General features: G+C 45.1%; 1 protein-coding gene across 3 annotated transcripts in view; it reads right to left on the bottom strand.

The window, feature by feature from the left end:
- Window positions 1–19,752, bottom strand: part of LOC135898318 (probable enoyl-CoA hydratase) — an 84,208-nt gene that overhangs the window by 42,293 nt on the left and 22,163 nt on the right. For all 3 annotated transcript variants that reach the window (XM_065427202.2, XM_065427201.2, XM_065427200.1), the window contains exon 3: window positions 16,297–16,364. In XM_065427202.2, coding sequence (XP_065283274.1) covers window positions 16,297–16,364 — 68 coding nt within the window. The remainder of the gene's footprint in view (window positions 1–16,296; window positions 16,365–19,752) is intronic.

Here is a 19,752-nt window from a genome sequence, read left to right as displayed (position 1 = left end):
GTGATGGCTGTACATATTGGCACATTTGTAGCTTTTCCTTTGTGAAAACCAAATGCCGCATTCACCGCCCTGTCTTCGACCTGCAGTCGTTCTTGCACTTCGGAAAATGCATCGCAGGCAAGACCGACGGAACAGTGCTGTGGGAAAGCATTGCTTTGAAAGGCACTCCACGCGACTTCAGTAAGTCGGCGTTCAACTCGTAATCCTCTGGACGAAAGGGCAGCGAGCACACTATGCGATTTTTCGGCTCTTAGCCAATGCGATGTGGCAGAGGTATGGCACTTAACCACTTCAAACGGAGAGGATAACTCGTTGGCACACAGTGATAAGTAACGTTGGATTCGCTGCTGTAACTGCCCTAGGCCAAGTTCCACGGACCGTTCGCGCATCCCACGACATCACATGGACGTGGCATTCTCGCTGCTTGTTCCAAATGCAAGTTTCGCGAGCGAGCAGAACCAGTGCAGCAGGACGCGATAACTAAACAACTGAAACTCCAAAGCATGCACGGCGCAGGGTCGAGTGAAAACAAAACCTTTTGACCACCCATACTACTGAAGGGTAACGTCAAAATGTTTTTTTCTTAGAATCGAACAGAAGTAGACAAGTAGCATTTTCTTCCATCTTATACCCTAATGAAATTATCTCTTTAATATGAGCAGTTGAGTACGTGACATAAATTATGATGAGGAGTGCCTTCATCATCGGGCTAGCACCGGAATGTCGCTGGGGGGTCTCAAATCGTGTCATGCATTTACCTTAATTTCCCTGATACTAAAGCTCTGTTCATGATTATATTGATGCCTTAGATGTTCTAGAGCACTGCTTTATCACTTTAACTTGACTTCATAGGAACCTTTAGTGTCCCTTTAAGGTTGGTACAGACGACGACTGGTGCAGAGGCTCCTAATCAACCTTCGATTAGGAATCGAACTCAAGGTGGACCTCCTCGGAGCCATTCAAATGCTGGCTGGTGCTTGGAACGACGTGAAGAAAAGCACAATCCGCCTCTTTCATCGCGTGACGGCGCATGCACCCTGCCCTAGCAGATTAGTTGCAAAACGTTTGGAAGGGAGGCGCAGGCAGATGTCGGGGGAAAGTAACCCGAGAAAAAAAAAAGAAAGCTCTTGGACACACGCTGTTGCAAACGCTCGTGCCATCTACTATGTTGAAACTCTACTTGTAGCTCGACGTCGGTGCGGTGCCGAAAACGTGCGTAAGACTGCAACTCCACTTTGAAACAGAAAAGGGCCAAGGCTTCATCCGGACTGCACCGTGAACCACATAGTTGAAGCCTTGCATTGACAGCTGTCAAATTTATCGATAAATCCCTGCATTACACTTGGACGACACTTCAAAAACATGTTGCTGACGCAGTCTTCTTGCAGCGTCGGCCTACTGTTGCTGGTGGTGGCAGCGCGTGCCTGACTTCATGTACACTTTTAAGGCGTGGTAACAATTGGTCTATACGAGACCGACAAGACGCTGACGTCGACGATTGGCCGATTATTCAGCACTGTGTCATTGAGACCATTTGACCGTAATTTGATCGCCGACAACGACGCAACCAACGGGTTCGAGTTGTCATATAGCGCGACAGGCTTTCGTGTCGACAGCACCAACAAAATCAGCGTGACGACCGTGATAGCTTGACCGAACTCTACGTGATCTGCCATCGAACTGACAATGCGATAGCTGCAGCTCAATCACTTGTAAATATAATTATTCGCACTCAAAATGCGTCACCCGAAGTTATACAGGTCTCAGTCAGTTTCACTTAGAATGCTCCAGACGGGCTCATTCCCCTCGCTGGGCTGTAATGAGATCTACTGTTCCTTAGCGCACATGCTCTGGCAATGCCCCGCGTTACCTAACGGCCCTCTATCCAGCGAAGCCGACTGGGAAGAGGCACTCCGGAGCCCATTGCTCCAGACACAACTAGAGGCAATCCAGGGGGCCCGAGAAAGGGCGGAACATCGCGGTATCCCTGCCCCGACTTGGACGCAACCAGCGGCTTCCGCGGGTCCCCGATAGGGGCCTCCGCTGAAGCTCCTCAGGATCAAATAAAGTTCATTGTCTGTCTGTCTGTCTGTCTGTCTGTCTGTCAAAATGCATCGACATACCTTCGAAGCTGAAATGCACGATCTTCAGTCCTCTCAAGCTGTGCACGTGAAGTTTGAGTCAATGTTGATCCTGTTTAGCGAAGTTTAGGTTAGGCCTGACCCCGTCGAGTTCATGCAACCGCTACCGATGGAGCTGAACTTAAAAAATAAGCAAGCAGTCAGGACGAAGGAAACCGCTCGTATAGTTAGGTTGCGACTCTGTAGCGATTTGATAACTACTCTTCACTTCACTCGGCACATACACAATAAGCAGCAAGCGGCGACACAGCGCTGTGCCAACATCTTGTACTTTGGTCACCGTAACCGAACGCTGCCGGTCGCATTCCTGTAGATGGTGGGTCTGTGTGTGTTGTTATGCTGACATTTCTTAATTCCAAAGAAGCATTGTTTACCTCTGCATCAAACAGGAAGGGAGAGAGAATGCATTCGATACAGCAGCATAAACTTGCGCAGGTGCCAAGGGTGTCAGCGATGGCATTCGCCTTTTTGCGAGAGAACTACACAGCATATAAGTGGGGACTTATGCCGAGCGCAGTTGTCTCTAACAATACTTTATAGCGGGCACGAACTGTAAGTATGATGAAGTTAAACAAAAGCGAGAATCGGTAGTAGCAGCCCGTAATATATATCTGTCTGGATCACAGTTGCAGTTGTTTATGGGACTCGTCTACTCATACCGACTCGTCTGTGTGTTTTGCTACGTTTTGAGATTATTTCACATCAGCGATGCGCCGTTTCTACAATAATCGAAGCTTACAGCGATCTGAAGCTGTAGAACTAAACAAACGCACTGCTTTGGCAAATACCACGTGGAAAGCTGCGCTCGAAGGCTTCTTGAATGTGCAAAATGTTCAGTGAATGTGTAAAAAGTATGCAAGAAGCGATGTGCAGTAGCAGACATCAGCAACAATGAACTCAAGGTAGCCACGTCGGCAGACGGAGCTCGGCGTGCCTTTGTCGGCAACGCTGTTACCGCAACAGCGCACTCGGGCCTGTTCACCCACTACAGTCGATGGGTGAACGACATGCTGTCCCGGAGAAACCATTAATAATCAATCGCCATCCATGAACCGCACAACCGACGTACACTCAACATAGGCGCAGGTACACAAATCAACCGGCGAAATCCCCAACACCCTTCCAAAAATTTTCCAGCGGCGTGCATCAGAGGGCAGCACAGGAACATGAAAGAGGTGGATTGTGAACAGCTTCCGCAAAGCAGGCTTTGTGGTAGCTGCGACGACAGATGTCTTGACAGTGAAGACGATGATGCTGGATGCCTGGACAGCGAATTTCGCGAGCTCTCGGCATTCCTAGGCGCCATCCCAGGTGGCGTTACAGCACGCGATTTCGTCAGCGCTGACAACGACGTGCAAGCTGTAGTGGATCGCGCTGATGCAGATATTGTGGCTGACATCATGGGTGACGAAGACACAGACTCGAGCAGTGGTGAAGGTTCCTACGAAGAGGACCAACCACCATGCACTGCAGCTGAACTTGCATCAGCTTTCAGTGTCATTCGCCGCTGTTGTGGCACAATGGAAGGAGCTGGCCTTTCTCATTTGGACACTGTCAACAAGCTTGAGGACAGCTTAATGAACTTGATGGTGCAGAAGAAAAAGCAAGCAAAGGTCACAGATTTTTTTTCTTTTGAAATGAAGTGCTCTGGTCATCGCGCTGTGTTTTTGTTTTTTTACGCGCCTTGGAGGCACAGATCGGTAAGTTCCCGTTATTCATGACATCGGGAAACTGCCTTGAGATGTGTGGAGTTGTTAGAGAAGTTTTTGACATGCATATTTTATATTTCAAATTATCGATATATCGAACTATTTCGCGATCCCCTTCGAGTTCGATATATCCGGGATTGACTGTATTTGTGTCTCCATTATGGTAAATGTGTTGGGTGCTGTGTGTTTAAGAGATGAGGATTAGCTCACAGGCCCTTTGGAGGCACCATGACTTTGGACGTGAAGGCCTCGGCACGTTAGACGAGACCTTAGACGCCACCTGCCCCGAGGTGGACGGCACCTTCTGCTGGTGTGGCGGTGCAGCGCTAGCTGCAACCGTTGCGGGGGCAGATGGCGTAACTGCCGACTCACTGCTTGCGGGTCGGACAGTTGCCGGAAGCTGTTGTGTCACTGCCCCCTGACGCGTCACATCAGCAAAAGTGTTCTTTGGCAGGAAGGATACCCACCTGCGTGGCTCCTTGAAACTTATGTTTTCTTTTACTTTAATTGTAACTATTTCCTTTTCTTTCTTGCAAGATGGACATGACTGCGAGTATGCAGTGTGCTCCCCATCACAGTTTACACAGTGGAGAGAGTTTTCACAAGATTCAGAGGTGTGCTTATGAGCACTGCATTTCGCGTAGGTTTGGCGGCCTCGGCAGCTCTGTGACCGAAACGCTGGCATTTGAAACATCGCAGGGGATTAGGAACGTATCGCCGAACATGAAGTTTGATATACCCGGCCTCGATGGACTCGGGCAGAACACTTGTGACAAAAGTATCAGGTGTTTGGTCTGTATTTCCTTATTGTCACGCCTCATCTTAATTCGTTTGACGTTGATGACGTTCTGCTCACTGAAGCCCTCCAGGTGTTCAGCCTCAGTCAGCTCCAAGAGATCATCATTGGAGACTACGCCATGGGTGGTATTCATAGTACGATGCGGAGTTGCTGTTACTTTGGCGTCGCCAAATGATACTAGATTGGGTAGCTTTTCATATTGTTTCTGGTTGCGGAGCTCCAAGGGGATATCCGCTTGCCATCCTGGATGCTATATAACCTGTACCAAAAACATGAGTGAGAGACTTATACACGAGGAATGATGAGATTGTTCGCACGGGTTTGTCTGGTTGTTCGGAGTGGACCACATGGAAATGAGGGAAAGTTTTTTTTTTGAGGGGCAAAAAACTCGAAGACATCATCGGTGCACCCCCTCTTCAGGGAGCAATCACATAGTCGGGGGAAGGAAGTAGCCATATAAGAGATTGTAATTTTGGCAGTAACACCAGCCACCCACTGTGGAGTCCTACAAGGAAACGCTGCAGGACCCGTGAAACACAGCCTACAAACGCCAGCTGCACATTACCACTATAACCAAATATGAAATAACCTAGGTTGGCTATTCACACAAGGTTAACCCTTGCTGCCTGGAAAAAAATTGGAAGTAAAGGGAAGACAGGCAAGATGGAAAGTGAGAGAAAGACAAAGGCTGGAGTGAGAGAAAGAGACAGGAAAACGCAACTACAGATTTCCCCTGGGTGCATCAGTCCGGGGCTGCCATCTACGTGAAACCGAGGCCAAAGGAGTGTGTTCCCTCAGCCGAGGGGCCATAAAGGTCCTGACACTCAGCATTGGCTCAACCCCCAGGATCCCATTTTCACCGGACACGGCTAAGCCGCGCACGGTTAGACACGGGAGGGCCCAACCTTCGTGTGCTCGGGTACGTGGTGTCGCAAAGCACCAAAAGCCTGCTGACGCAGACACACTTGCGGGTGTGTGCTTGCTCAGATGTTTGGAGGCCTCATTCTTGTAGTTCTCTATAGGCCACATTATGATACTGCCGCTTTTGCCTGGTGGTTTTATTACAATATCATTCCTCTCCAAGAGTTATTTAAGGATTTGGTGCTGAGCAGGGGCCAAATTTTTTCGTTTCTGGTAATGCCGCGCTGACTCTAGAATTTCCTTTGAGATTAGCTTTATGCATAAATCCAGGTCTGGGCAGTGCTCGGCTTTCGGTGTCCACGTACTGGTGATCTAAGAGAGTCTCTATCTTGTTTTCGTATGTCTGGCTTATCAAAAAAGAACTCCTTGATGTGCATGCGTCTTGAAAACTGTTATATCTTTGTGGAGTTTGTATTCGTTTACTGCGTTGTTCGTGGGACAAAACATTAGACCATGTTTCAAGAGATTGACTTCATCGGGGCTTAGACTCTGGGATATGTCTACTACGTTGCTGCACTGCTCTGGATGCCCGCCTGTAGCACTATCAGTGGAGCTATGTGCTGTAGAGGTAACATTAGTTCTCTTAGGTGAATCTGCAGCTCTAATATGTTTGTGCTAGTATTTATCTAGGAATTCTTCCTCCCTAGTTTAGATTAATTGTTCACATTCTCTTTTTTTCAATTCAGATAAATTTATGCTGTCAAGCTGATTAGTAATCATAGTAAGTTGTTCCTTGCAGTGTTCGAGAATATCAAGTAAAGAGAGTGATGCGCTTGCTAGGAGAGCATTCCACTTCAATATTAGCCTGGAGGGTAAAGAACCGAGGGCACATCTAACCTTATTTCTGCGACCTTTTGGGATTTTCTTCTGTTTAATGCAGCTAGTGTAATTTTTAGGTGAAATCTGTAATTTGTTTGTTTGGTGGCGAGTTCGCGGGATTGGAGAAGACGGCAAGATTTGTTGTTACATGTGCTATCCGTAGTGTGTGGTCGTCATATCTGTTTGGTTTGGACAGACCTGTGGGGCAAAACATATTCAGGTGGTGTCTCTTTACGATTATAGACAATTATATCCCCCACCTAAATTATTTTAAAACAACACTAGCAGAAAGAAACTATTCACAAGTTGCTCTCGACAGAGCCGATGATGTCGCGTCAATCTTGGAGAGAAAGTCGCAAATAATTAGCTAAGAAACAGCCTACACCAGAATCTGACAGATCGCCAGCCTTTATAACAAAATATTCTAATGCACTCCCAAACATAAACAACATCCTATGAAAATAGCACCCAATATTATCAAGTAACGAGTGTCTGAGAAAAGCATTCCCAGATGTACCAAGGGTTACCTATCACTGCAACAGAAACTTTAAAGGCATGTTAGCGCATGCGAAAGTCGGCCAACATCATTCCCCCGCAATAAGAGCATGTTGTCACCCCAGGTGCAAAACGTGCTGGCACCTTCAAAGCGACATTAAAATTAAAATCACTGCAAATAGTTATACACATGAAGTCAAAACTAGCCTTACTTGTACAAGTTCGGATGCGATATATGCTTGAATGTTCCTTCTGTAAGAAACAATATATAGGTGAAATTGGACAATCAATTAACGACATATTAAACGGACATCGCATAGGCACAGCTCCCAAAGTTGTCGCCAAGCATTTCAACCAACCAGGTCATAACTTTAATGAACTTAAAATCTACATCTTACAGTCAAATTTCTGTTCTGAACGAGATAAAAAAATACAGAGAATCATACCTTATCCATAAGTTCAAGACATTACAACCAATAGGCATAAACGTTTCAAAGGGAGCTTTAGAATCTATTCGCTATGCTAAAATTCAAGCTCTAGGCAGCAACACTTCGTTTGGTTGCTTAGTGTTCTTCCTTTTATTTTATTTCTTTTCTCTTTTCTTCCTTTTATTTATTTATTTACTCAATTTTAGTATCTTTTATATATATATATTTTTTTTTCGCTTGTCCACTTGTCGAAATGGTGGCTCCTGCTTTCACCTTGTTCTCGTGTTGTTCATCGTCTTGAAAATGATTAAGAAAGTTGGATGCTGTGTGGCACTGGTATCAATCCTTATTACAATTTTACAATACAACTTTTGAAGTACTGCCACTAGGTGAAATGTTGCAAATGCACAAGGAAAGTCAACACAGTGCTCATAGCATACCGTTTTGCTGGAAACTTTATGTTGGAACCATTTTCGACAGATACATTCTGAACATGTGTTGTGTAATGTATTGGTGTTCCAGCTAACCGCTCGACAAATATTTTTCACAGTACAGTGACATGTAATACATACCACTTTCGATCTTGAGCACTTTGATTTCACTTTAGAAGCACTCCCCTGACACAGTTACTTCTGAACATTTCCCGAATACATTTCATAATGAAATTCCAAGCCACAAACTGGCACTAAACAAGGGAGCAACATTTTATAGTAAATATTTTGCCAGCCATGGTCACACATCTATACTTCCACACTGGCACGTTGTTTGGAGCAGCTGACCTAAAGAATACTATTTGCCAAACTATTCTATCGCAGCTGGATAAAATTTGCTTAGCAGTTGACTATAAGAAATAATTTGAATAACTTGAGATGAAACAACACGGCTGCTATCACTACGTCAGCACAACTATCATCATCATCAGCCTATTTACAACCACTGCAGGAAGGAGGCCTTTCCCAGTGGTCACCAATTACTCCTGTCCTGCACCAGCTGACCATATCTCATGCTTGTAAATTTCGTAATTTCACCACCCCACCCAATTTTCTGCCGTCATCATCTGCGCTTCCCTTCTTTTGGCACCCATTGTGTAACTCTAATGGTCCACTGGTTATCTGCCCTACGCATTACATAGCCTGCCCAGGTCCTTTCTTTCCTCCTCGTGACAACTACAATATTGGCTATCTTCATTTGCTCTCCTAGCCACACCGCTGGCTTCCAGTCTCTTAACGTTATGCCTAACATTTTTCGTTCCATTGCTTCTTGCGTGGTCCTTAAATTCTTGTCAAGCTTCTTTCTTATTTGGAAGCTTCTGCCCCACACAGTAGTACTGGTAAACTACAATGATTGTACACTTTTCTCTTCAGGAATAGTGGTAAGCTGCCGGCCACGATTTGGTAATGCCTTCCGTGTGCACTCTAAGCTATTTTTATTCTTCCATGAACTTTCTTCTCATGATCTATCAGCAGAAGGGGGTGAAATGGAGCTAGTTGGTACTGTATCTTGCAGTGGAAACATCACAAGAACCGAGAACTACAGATCACTCGTGCTGTTCATGTCTTCTCCTTTTTTCTCATGCTGTTTCAACAAGATTCCTTCACATGATCACAGTCCACTGCGAGCAACTGGCCTAGATTAAAATACTTTCGCACAGATTCTAGAGGCCAACTGCCAACCATGAAATCAAGTTTTCTTGTCAGGCCGCTGAACACTACATTTCTACTCCACATATTGATCTGCAATGCCCCACTCTAACACTTTGTCGGCTAAAGTTATCACCCCTTTGTTGCAAATGATCTTCATATTTGCTGAACAGGACAATGTCACCTGGAAACTTGAGGTTGTTGAAACAGAGTTAAACCTCAATAAAACAAAGTAGGTAAAATTGGTGATTTGCTTCACTGATTCAAAATTTCATTGTATTGAAATTCGGCCTTTTACGCAAATGAGTACCATTGCCAATTGATTGTTCTTACACGGAAAGGGGCTGCAGAATTTTCTGAATTATCGGGAAATCGAAAAAGAAAAACAAATTTGAATGAAGAAAACAATTCATTCTGATGAATTGTGAGTCAGCGATGAATGACACAATTTCATGCCACATCGACGATATCTTCACATAGGCGGTAAAAATGAAGTGAAGCAAGCCACGCTTGTGTGTGCACACCGCTTCCACGGTTCATGGCGTCGGCCGTGCTGGCACGACGCTTTCATGAAAAGCGCCAGCAGCAGGAAGCAAATGCTTTGTCTGGCTCTCGCTCCAATGGGTCACCGAAACTCAAGAATGGGCAACCTTCAATACTAAATGCGCGGGAAGACAGCTTATACGATGCCACATCGTCTCGGCACGCCCACTCTTCACACATGTGGCAGATTACCTTTGAAACAGGGTGCATGGCTGCGTATGCACTCAGGCCCAAACAATAAAACGCTCCTTTCCTTCGAGTGCTTCCTAACCTTACGAGAGGCTTCCTTACAGCGAAGGACCGACGGAAGAAGCAAGGGTACTCATGAAAGCTCCCTCCACCCGTCCTCACATAAGGAGCGGTTGCCGCATGCCTGCGTTCGAGATTATCTCTTAAAAGCTTTACGCGAACACCATTATTCTATAAAAAAATGTTGTATCGTCGCACAATCTTCAAATTGAAGATCTAATATAGAGAAGCGTGGACGCTTTCTTCTAGTTTTGTTTACTAAACTTTAAAAAAGTTGCGCATTACAGTGCAAAACTGGATGTGCTCCATCAACGCTGGCACGCCGGCGTCGTGCAGCGCCTAGCAACGCTTTCATGCCGCACGCGTGACTTAAACGAACATGCCTGGCAAGACGTACTGTGCTCGCACTTCTCCGCAAGTGGGCGACAGCGCGCATGCGCAAGCAAACGTCACGCGGTTAAGGAGTGAGGTGAAGCGCTCGTTCAGGGCCAGGAGCGGCGTAAGGACGCATGAAGGTAGCTATGGAGCTACTTTATGCTGAAGAAGCACCAAGGAAGCCTTCACCGAGGGCCCCTCAGTAAGGAAGCTTTCAGAATGACATAAGGTAGCCTCACCGCAATGAAGGCTTCCTTACTGAGGTAAGGAAGATTTCATTGTTTGGGACTCAGCCGCGCGTACAGCCATGCACAGCCACAAATCGCGACGCGTGCCAACTTACCCCCCCCCTCCCCCCCTGCCCCCGCCCCTTGCACACTCGCTCCCCTTCCCCCCTTTTCATTTGCTCGCGCGGGGAGGCAGCACTCGTGCACAAAGCCTACATCTTTCTTGTTTCACTTTCACACACTTTCACTCCCACCTAAAGCTCAAAATGTGTGTGGCGCGATAGGATCTTATCGCACTTGGACTTTATATGGAACATGATGTGGCTTCACTTCGGCAGTCACTCTTTCATGCTACACGTGATTTGAGAGGTGCATTTGCAAGCAGCGGCTTGTAATTCAATCATTTGACCATCTGCATCTGTGGAAGTTTCCATTTATTGTCTCAGCATTTCTTTGCTGTGGAAGCGAAATTTCATTATGTTGAAATCGCATACAAACAGACCTGGTTATATCGAGAATTTCATTATACTGTATTGAAGTTTGTTATATTGAGGTTTAACTGTATTCACCATTGATCCATTGATAATTATTGCTAAGTAAATGGCTCACGGAAAACACGCAATCGAGAGATTCAGTGCGCGGAGAGTAACTGCCACCCATAAGGTAGCAGGACAAACAATTTGCATCCTTGTGCAGGCACCCTGTGTTGTATACAACCGTGTAGGTCTGCTCTTGCAGGTGCAATACCCAGCCAGCGAGTCTGTCTGTACAATCTATTTCTCTTTTTATAACTTCCTGTCCATAAAACACGAGGTACATATTTTAAACCCCAATATAATAAAGAGTATTTATACACAATTTCAAAGTAATGAAATTTCACTGCTGCCGCGAAGGAATACCGAGGTGGAAACTGTCGCAGATGCAAATGGTGAAAAGTTGAATTACATGCAGTTGCTTGTGAATGCACCTCTGAAATTGTGCACTGCACAATAGAGGGCAGCCGCCAAAGCGGTGCTGTGCTTGATACACTGTAGTGATGGTACTTGTATTCAGTGGCGTAGCCAGAAATTTCGTTCGGGGGGGGCTCATGATGCAGCTCGGCCTCCTTAAGAGGAAGCTTTAGCTTGGGTGCTGCTATTTAAATACATGTAGAAGGGCAATTCGTTTTTGTTCACAACAACTGCACCAAATTTGACGATGTTTGTTGAATTTAAAAGAAAACCTTAAATTCTAGTGACTGTTTCTTTATTAAAAATTGGCCAAAATCGCAAATTCTCAGAAAACAGAACTGTCAAGTTTAAAACTCAGTAACTCAACAACGAAAAATGATAGCACAATTCAGTGAATTGCATCTAATAGTACATCTACAGCGGACAATATAGATATGTTAAACATGAATCTAAAAAAAAAATAGTATTATGAAAATATGACTTTTGCCGAACCCCTGTACACAACGTAACCAATTCATGCAAGATACAAATTGACACAACAAATTTGTCCGCATTGACTTTCCTAATAGTTGCCGTTTACAGAACCGAGATATCTGTTCTTGGTACATAGCTATTATATTGTAAACGTCGTGCTTCTATTTTTTCGAAATTTCAAATTTTTCTAAATATTTTGTACAAAATTCAGGCCATAAACTGAAATTCCGTTTCCATCAGACACTATAATTTACATTCTCTCTAAAATGCAACAAATTTCATTAAAAGCGATCAGCAGGATTATCTCAGAAAAGCGTTTCTGCGTTTTACATGTATTTGAATAGGCCGCGTCGGATTGGGCCCCGGCTTTCTCAGCTTCCCCAGCTTCCTCTTAAACAATTTGTCGAGGGATTAAATACATGAATAATAACTGCATTACCATTTTCAAAAATGTTGTAAACGAATTCTTGAACGCAACGCACTGTCCAAACAAGTAAAATGTGTATTTTTTCATAAAATAGTATTCTCGTGTGTGCCAAAAATTGTGCCCAAGGTAACTGATATCAATGCTTCCATGTTTCTGTATATTTAATAAGTAAAGAAAATATCACACGAACTTTAAAACTATATCAATTTGAAACCAGGAAAGCAGCGCATGCCGCTGATATGAAAAATGAAAAGGCCATGAAATGAACAAGTTGAGGACAAATATGTTAATGAAACTTATTCAAGAACGGTGTTTACATTCTTATATATATGCAATAGCCAGTGAAAAATTTCCATGACGCTGTCATTTGTTCCAATGTATTACGCACGAGCAGCTGTCACCGGTCGTGAATCGTGACTAATTGCACCGAAATTACAGTCGCAACACAGAGAACGTATAAAAAGCAGGAGTTCTGCAAGCTATACGAGGGCAAGTCAAATGAACGTGAGCCAATGCGAATATATGACAAACGGGGTACTTTATTAAAAAGTAGTCTTCATGAGAATTTAGACATTTGCCCCATTGACTAACGAGTCGCGTGATTCCCGTCTCATAAAACTCCTTAGGTTGCTGCTTCAAAAAGTGTGTAACTGACTCTTTCACGTCATCGTCCGGCACGAATCTAGTTCCGTTTAGCTGTTTTTCGGTTGCCCCAACATGTAGAAGTCGCAAGGGGACAGGTCCGAGCTGTATGACAGATGTTGCAGGGTTTCCCACTTGAACTTTGCCAGTTTTTATTAACCACATCAGCGACGTGGGGGTGGGCATTGTCGTGGAACAAGATGACCCAATTCGTCAATTTTCCACGTGGTTTGTTCTTGATTGCGACACGCAGTGGTTCCTGCGTTTCACAATATCGGAAACAATTGATAGTCTCTCAAGATTGAGCAAATTCTATCAGTAATGGCCCCTGACGATCGAAAAAAAGTCAACACCTTTTCGGCGAAAATGACAGCCTTAGCGTTCTTTGACCATGGTAAATTCGAATGTTACCACTGTAAGCTTTGCCGTCAGGTTTCAGACTCGCAGTTGTGGCACCATGGTTCGTCCCCGATCACAATAGCAAACAAGAAATCGTAATCCTCATTGTGATGCCAGATCAGATTAGTCAAAGCAGCGCCAAACTTCTCCGTCTTCTGGCGGTGGATCAAAATCTTGGGCATCGATTGCGCACACAAGAGCCGATAACCGAGGTGCTCATGAATTATGGCGTGAGCTGAGCCGTGACTGATTTTCACACACTCTGCCAGTTCATCGATGCTTGTCCTCCATTCTCGTCTCATCAGCTCATCAAGCTTTGAAATTGTGCGGGATGTGATTACACGATGGCTTTGGACCGGTCTTGGAATGTCTTTGCAACTTTCCCATTCTTCTTTGAACCGTTTGCTCCCACACTTTACAGTGGCCCATGAAATGCAATGTTCAACGTACACGGCAGCCATAAGGTGATTAATTTCTTTTTGGGAAACACCTTTAGCTGTCAAAAACTTCGCGACACCACGTTGTTCAGCTTTTGGGGTGTCCATTATGTCAGGCAACCATGTTCAACCCAGTGTATGAGAGCATTAAAGAACATTTATCTTCACACCTGCGTGTCACTTTTGTAAATGAGACATGCCGTTCTCCTACGCGCATGCCTCGCAGATAATGAACCGAACCATTATTGCGACTCGCACTTGTGCATTAGAAATGCGAAGATACAATGGGATATACAAATGCGAAGATACAGCTTGATAAAGGGCAAAAAGTGTGACTGGAAACAAAGTTCACTGCACGTATACACGAAGCCTCGCAACAGATATTCAAATATACATATAAGTCTCCAATAAATCTACGTATCTAAGAAAAAGTTGCTGTACATAATGCGTCAAACAAGGCAAATAAACATGTTGCGCGATCACAGATTCACAGAATCCTAGATTTCGCCCCAATTCCATCCACTTTCTCCTATGTATCGCGTGCGACGGAAGGCGGGGCGCTTGCTCCCCGTTTTTCTTTTTTGCGCACACACGACTGAGCCACCATCGTCGGTTCAGCCATTCCACCCCCACCCCCCCCATGCTTTCACTCGCACATACAGCATGCGGCACGCAGTCACGATGTTATCACCCTTGGACTTTATACGAAACATGAGGGCGACAGCGACGGCAGGAATGCGCCTGGAGTATCCATATAATTGCTAACGCAATAATATAATAAGAGTATCTGGCAACTGATGCGTCCCGTAGCTCATTACTTTCCACAAAAGAAAAAGTAACAAAATCGAACTTTCACCATGCGACAATTCGCTGCGCCGCAACAATGTATTTTTTTTTTCCTTCTGTGGGGCGGGGGCACCAAAATGAAAAAAAAAAAACGCATAGGAGAGTACGTTCGCCACAATCGAATGCCTACTTTGGGCACCTAATATGGCTACGGAAGGAATATCGAAGAAAACATGCGACGTTTGGTCCACTGAGAACCAACCATACGCATACTGCTCGGTATCCTACAGCGGCAAGACAAGACTTTCCGGAGAAGTTCTGCAAAAGCGAACGCGGTGCAATTCGGCGGTGATTGCGGCGAGCAACCATTGTTTCTTTTTCTCGTCTGGTAGCCTGCCACCAAACTATGCCAGGCGAAAATCTACTCGGCCAGAGAAAACCGAACGCGCACCGAAGTGCGCCACGCGATGGTCTGGGCCACACGAGAAAAACGTATGCGCTCTGCAGCGGCTGGCTCTGGCAGCCCTCGGGTATGGCAGCGACCAAAAAAAAAAAAAAAAATTGAAGAGGCTCAATGTGTCCTCACGAATGAAAGTCAAAGTATAAAAATAAATAAGAAAGTAGTTACCTTGGCTGGCTTTAGTGTTTTGACATGGATGTTTTGGCGTAGGTTAAAAAAAATGTTGATATTTTTTTTTTATGTGACATGGCGGCACAAATGAACCACCACAACGCTTCGTCTCATTGAACCTCGCTGCGTGCTTTGTCAACTTGTCTGCTAGTGTGTTGATTTGACTTGTCTCGTGTGTTCCGATGTAAGACTTTAGAAAAGTGAATGGACCTGTGGCGTCAAATGTTTATAACAACATTAAAACCACAAAGTTCTGCAATTGAAAATCTAAAGCACAACTTTGGAAATGTTGTCATCAAGAGATTATGAGACTTATAACCATAAATTTTCGGAATTGTCATCCATGCACTCTATAGATTCCGCAGCCTCAGCGTGATGCCGCAGCGAGCCCGCTCACCATCAAAACACCCTTGAAACATTGCGGTCGGATGGAGCAGCTTGGCATTATGTGACTCTCGGTGCATGGGCATTCAAGAAGATAGCCCTAGTTCGCTATCTTCGCGGTTAAATGTCTTTTCGAGCGTCAAAAAGACATTCTAGACAAAATCCAGAATGATTTCCGGCGCCAGGGGTTGCTTTCGTCGGCGGTGCATGGACAGCACGAAAAAATTTCGGGGGGGCTGAAGCAAGCTGGGCGAGTTGGTGATTGAACATGTTCCTAAGGGTGGGCAGCGCAACTCGGACGAAAGGTAATCTGTGCTCGTAACGTGTACTTTTTTTTGTCTTTCGTCTGGATGACGCTGCCAACCCCTAGGGGCGGTACCTGTACCAGACCAGATGCAGACCCTCTTGCCATCATGTTCCGTGGAAATCCCAAGTGCAATAAGATCCTATGGCACCCCGTGCACCAAGTGCTGTGGGTGGGAGAGCAAGTGCACGACAGTGATGCGAGAAGGATGGTGGCTTGATGCATGCCGTGTACCTGCCAGTTCCAAGTTTAGATTATCTGGTCCTTGCCTTACCACCTGCTTGCATCTTGGTTAGCTCAAATGGTACTAGAGCAGCTGCCTTATAAAGGCAACAAAGCAGTCCATACTAATTGAGCCTGTTAAAATTTTTTCACCTGTGAAGCATTCTATCTGAGGAGTTTGCTTACACTTTTTTACGTAGCTTAGGGCAGGTGAAACATTTACACTCACCTAGCAAGTGGATTTACACAGAGTTTAGCTGCTCATACGAAGGGCAACAAGGTGCTGTGCCTTACCTCAGGCCAGTCATCTGGACTGTCCTCTGCAAGTTCTGACAGGTCATAGCCGGCACAGAAGCTGCCACCTGCAATACAGTGGAGCACTACTTGCAACGTTTCCACAGAACCATACTATTTATTTATTTATTTATTCGTTAATTCATTCACAATGCAGCAAATGTTGGCTCAAGCAGGAGTGGGTTAGTGTTCGCAAATGAAAACAGCGAAAGATTCTATACAGTGAAAAAAGCTTGTGCCTAAGAATGAATTGAGTAATTCAAACACCGAAGCAGTAAAACAGAACACAAAGTTTAAAGACTGTTAGATGCTTAAATTTGCTTGTATGCATTTGATAACAAAATAACAAGGATTGTATGGTTTATGCTAAATACAACAGGGAGCAAATAGTAAAAAAAAGGAGGATAATATTAAAGTGCTGAAAAATTGTTCAAGAGAGTGAGATATGTCATTTGTATTGAATATGTCTATGCTAAAGGAAGGAACATACAGAAAAAGCATTACCCAACATGATGCGAAAGATGACAATGGATAAAAGCAGGCTAGGAAAATTTTTATCAAAGTTTCCTTTTGACTATATTTTGACCTGAGTAGCTGAGCAGGCTTCACTTACTTTAATTCCAAGACCCAGCAACTATAGGTTTTGCATTACTGAAGATTGATGAAGTAAAGCTTTAAAATAAAGCTACAATTTCTGATATGAATATAACCACAAGCACAGCCATGCCTCAACACTACTGTGCTGCTCCTCATTACGGACTCAAATTATGGATAAATTTTTTAAAGCACCGAACTTTACCAATGCACTTGTGCGGTGTCTTCATTGCAGGAACTCACTCTCCAGACAGTGAACAGGGCAGAAACATGAAGTCTGTAGAAGTCTGTGTCATTTTGTTCCATTATTATAGAGCTCCTTCCCCATGAGGAATAAACTACTCTTAAACCCAGGATGCTGATCGTCATCAAGCTGCTTTCCTGCTTTCCTATAGGGGGAGCTCCAGGGCCCAAGCTCCCTCCAAAATTTATCGGGGGGGGGGGGGGGGGCAGCGATGCCGGAGCGCCCCCCCACCCAGGGTAATGGCAACTGTGGTAATGTGCCATTACCACAGTTCTGTTCCCCACATCATTTGAGGTATTGTTTGAGTTGCCTCTACCTTTTCACTCAACATATTATTGTGGCTAAAAACCTAGTGCATCATTGTTGCTGTGGACATGCACGACTTTCAATTCATATTGCCCTAACACAGCAAGCTGGGCGAGTTGGTGACAGAACACATTCCTAGGTGCAGACACGGATTGCACGGAGTTCATATTGCATGGATTTCAATTCAATTTATTTCTGGAAATCCTGATAATAGGAGGACAAGCACATTAGAATCACCAGCAGTTTTCAAACATTTTCAGACTAAACACCACACGCAACAGCCACGTCACATCAGGGAGGAGCTTTGCGGCAATCTTCATAGTCTTGCACGCATAATATGCAAACGGAAACTAAAATTTTGCAGCCGGATATCTCGAAACAAAGGCATGCTGCTAAGAAGAATTTTGCTAAGTGAAGCTGTGCAGAATCATGACTGCCTCTAACTTTTCAATACAAACATGCCCGCTTACTGGAGTCAATAAAAAGGTAATTATTTAATTTTCCTTAATTGGCTGGCAGACAGTGATAATTATCATCTCAAATTGTGTCCCTCTGGCCACATAATTGATTTGCATAGGTGAACTTCCTGGCGAACTCTGTTTTCCGTTCCCTTTGATTACCCCTACCTCCTTCCTTTTTTGCTCTTCCGAGCTGCACTACAAGCCTAAAACAGTCAAACGTTGAAAGCACAGCACATACGAAGCTACCAGCACTGGGTGCACTTTGTCCGCATCGCAGATCGCTTTCAAGATACAGCGCCCACATCGTAAACAGTAGCCACCAGGGTCAAACCCCCTCTCTCTCGCCTCCCCCCTCCCCCCCCTTGGCTCATGCGTAAAAGAAGATAATGCGTTTCCACCCTGCCCTCTTCCTTCGCATGCATGATATGCAGCTGTGATCATCAGCTGACCCTCGCAAGTCAATTGTCAGCCCATGTCGGCTGGGCAAAAGTTTGTTCTATATGCCCTATTTCGAAATAAATTGCCACTAATTACGTCCACTGTAGCCAATTGTGCGTTGTAGCACGATCAGTTAAAAGCGAATGTCATTGCATTAATAAAATAGGTAGAACAAACTAAGGCTGACATATGGCCCGTTATATCCGAAACTCTGTTGTACACGGGTCCGTTGTAACGAGCGTAGACTGCACGCATACATGCATGCATGCATGCATGCATGCATGCATGCATGTATGTATGTATGTATGTATGTATGTATGTATGTATGTATGTATGTATGTATTGTTACGCGAAAGATGAGTCAGTAACACGAGCAACTATTTACAGGTTATATTTGCAACAGCGGTTGCAGCGCTGACTGGTTAGATTCACAGCGCGAGCCCAGTTCATTCTTCCTCCTCTTTCTCGAGTGATGGCACCCACATGCCTCATTCAAACAATCAAATACCACATGCGAGTAGCATAATCTCCAGGTGGCAGAAGCGACATCCCGGAGCATCTAAATGTCATGACTAGGAGGGTGAATCTGCTTCAGTCGTGTAACGTGCACAATACCACTGGACGACTGGGAAGCAGATGTGGCATCAGGGGTGATCTCGTAGGTGACGGGAGTCACAGCCTGAAGCACTTGGTATGGGCCTGTGTAACAAGACAGCAGTTTTTCTGACAGGCCGACCTGACGCGACGAAGACCATAGAAGCACAAAAGAACCAGGCAGGAAGTGCACATCTCGATGTCGCCGGTCGTACAAACACCTTTGACTCTCTTGGGATTTCAGAAGGCAGTCGGTCACGGGCAATTTCCCTTGCGTGGGCACAGCGGGCGATGGTGTCAAGTGCATATTTACTGCTCAGTGCCGCGTGTACAGGGACGTTTGTGCCGAGGGGCAGTGCTGGTTCTTGGCAGAACAGAAGGAAAAATGGGGAATAACCGGCTGCGTCGTGGCATGAGGAATTATAAGCAAATGTGACAAATGGTAGAGCGAAGTCCCAGTCAGCGTGGTCTAAAGAAACATATTTCATGAGCATGTCTGTGAGAGTGCGATTGAGACGCTCCGTGAGGCCATTTGTTTGTGGATGGTATGACATGGATAGCTTGTGCCTTGTGGCACAGGACTGCAGGATGGCCACGATAAATTTTGATAGGAATGTCCGGCCACGGTCTGTGAGAAGTTGTTGCGGAGCTCCATGTAATAAAATCATGCCACGTAGAAGAAAATCGGCGACATGTGCAGCGCAGCTTGTAGGAAGCGTTTGAGTGATGCCGTAGCGCGTGGCATAATCCATGGCCACAGCGATCCACCTGTTCCCAGAGGTAGAAAGAGGAAAAGGGCCAAGTAAGTCCAAACCAACC

Source organism: Dermacentor albipictus, chromosome 5 (assembly GCF_038994185.2).
Source record: "Dermacentor albipictus isolate Rhodes 1998 colony chromosome 5, USDA_Dalb.pri_finalv2, whole genome shotgun sequence".
NCBI lineage: Eukaryota > Metazoa > Arthropoda > Arachnida > Ixodida > Ixodidae > Dermacentor > Dermacentor albipictus.
Note: the sequence above shows the minus strand (reverse complement) of the source record. Positions and strands in the feature narration are given on the sequence as shown.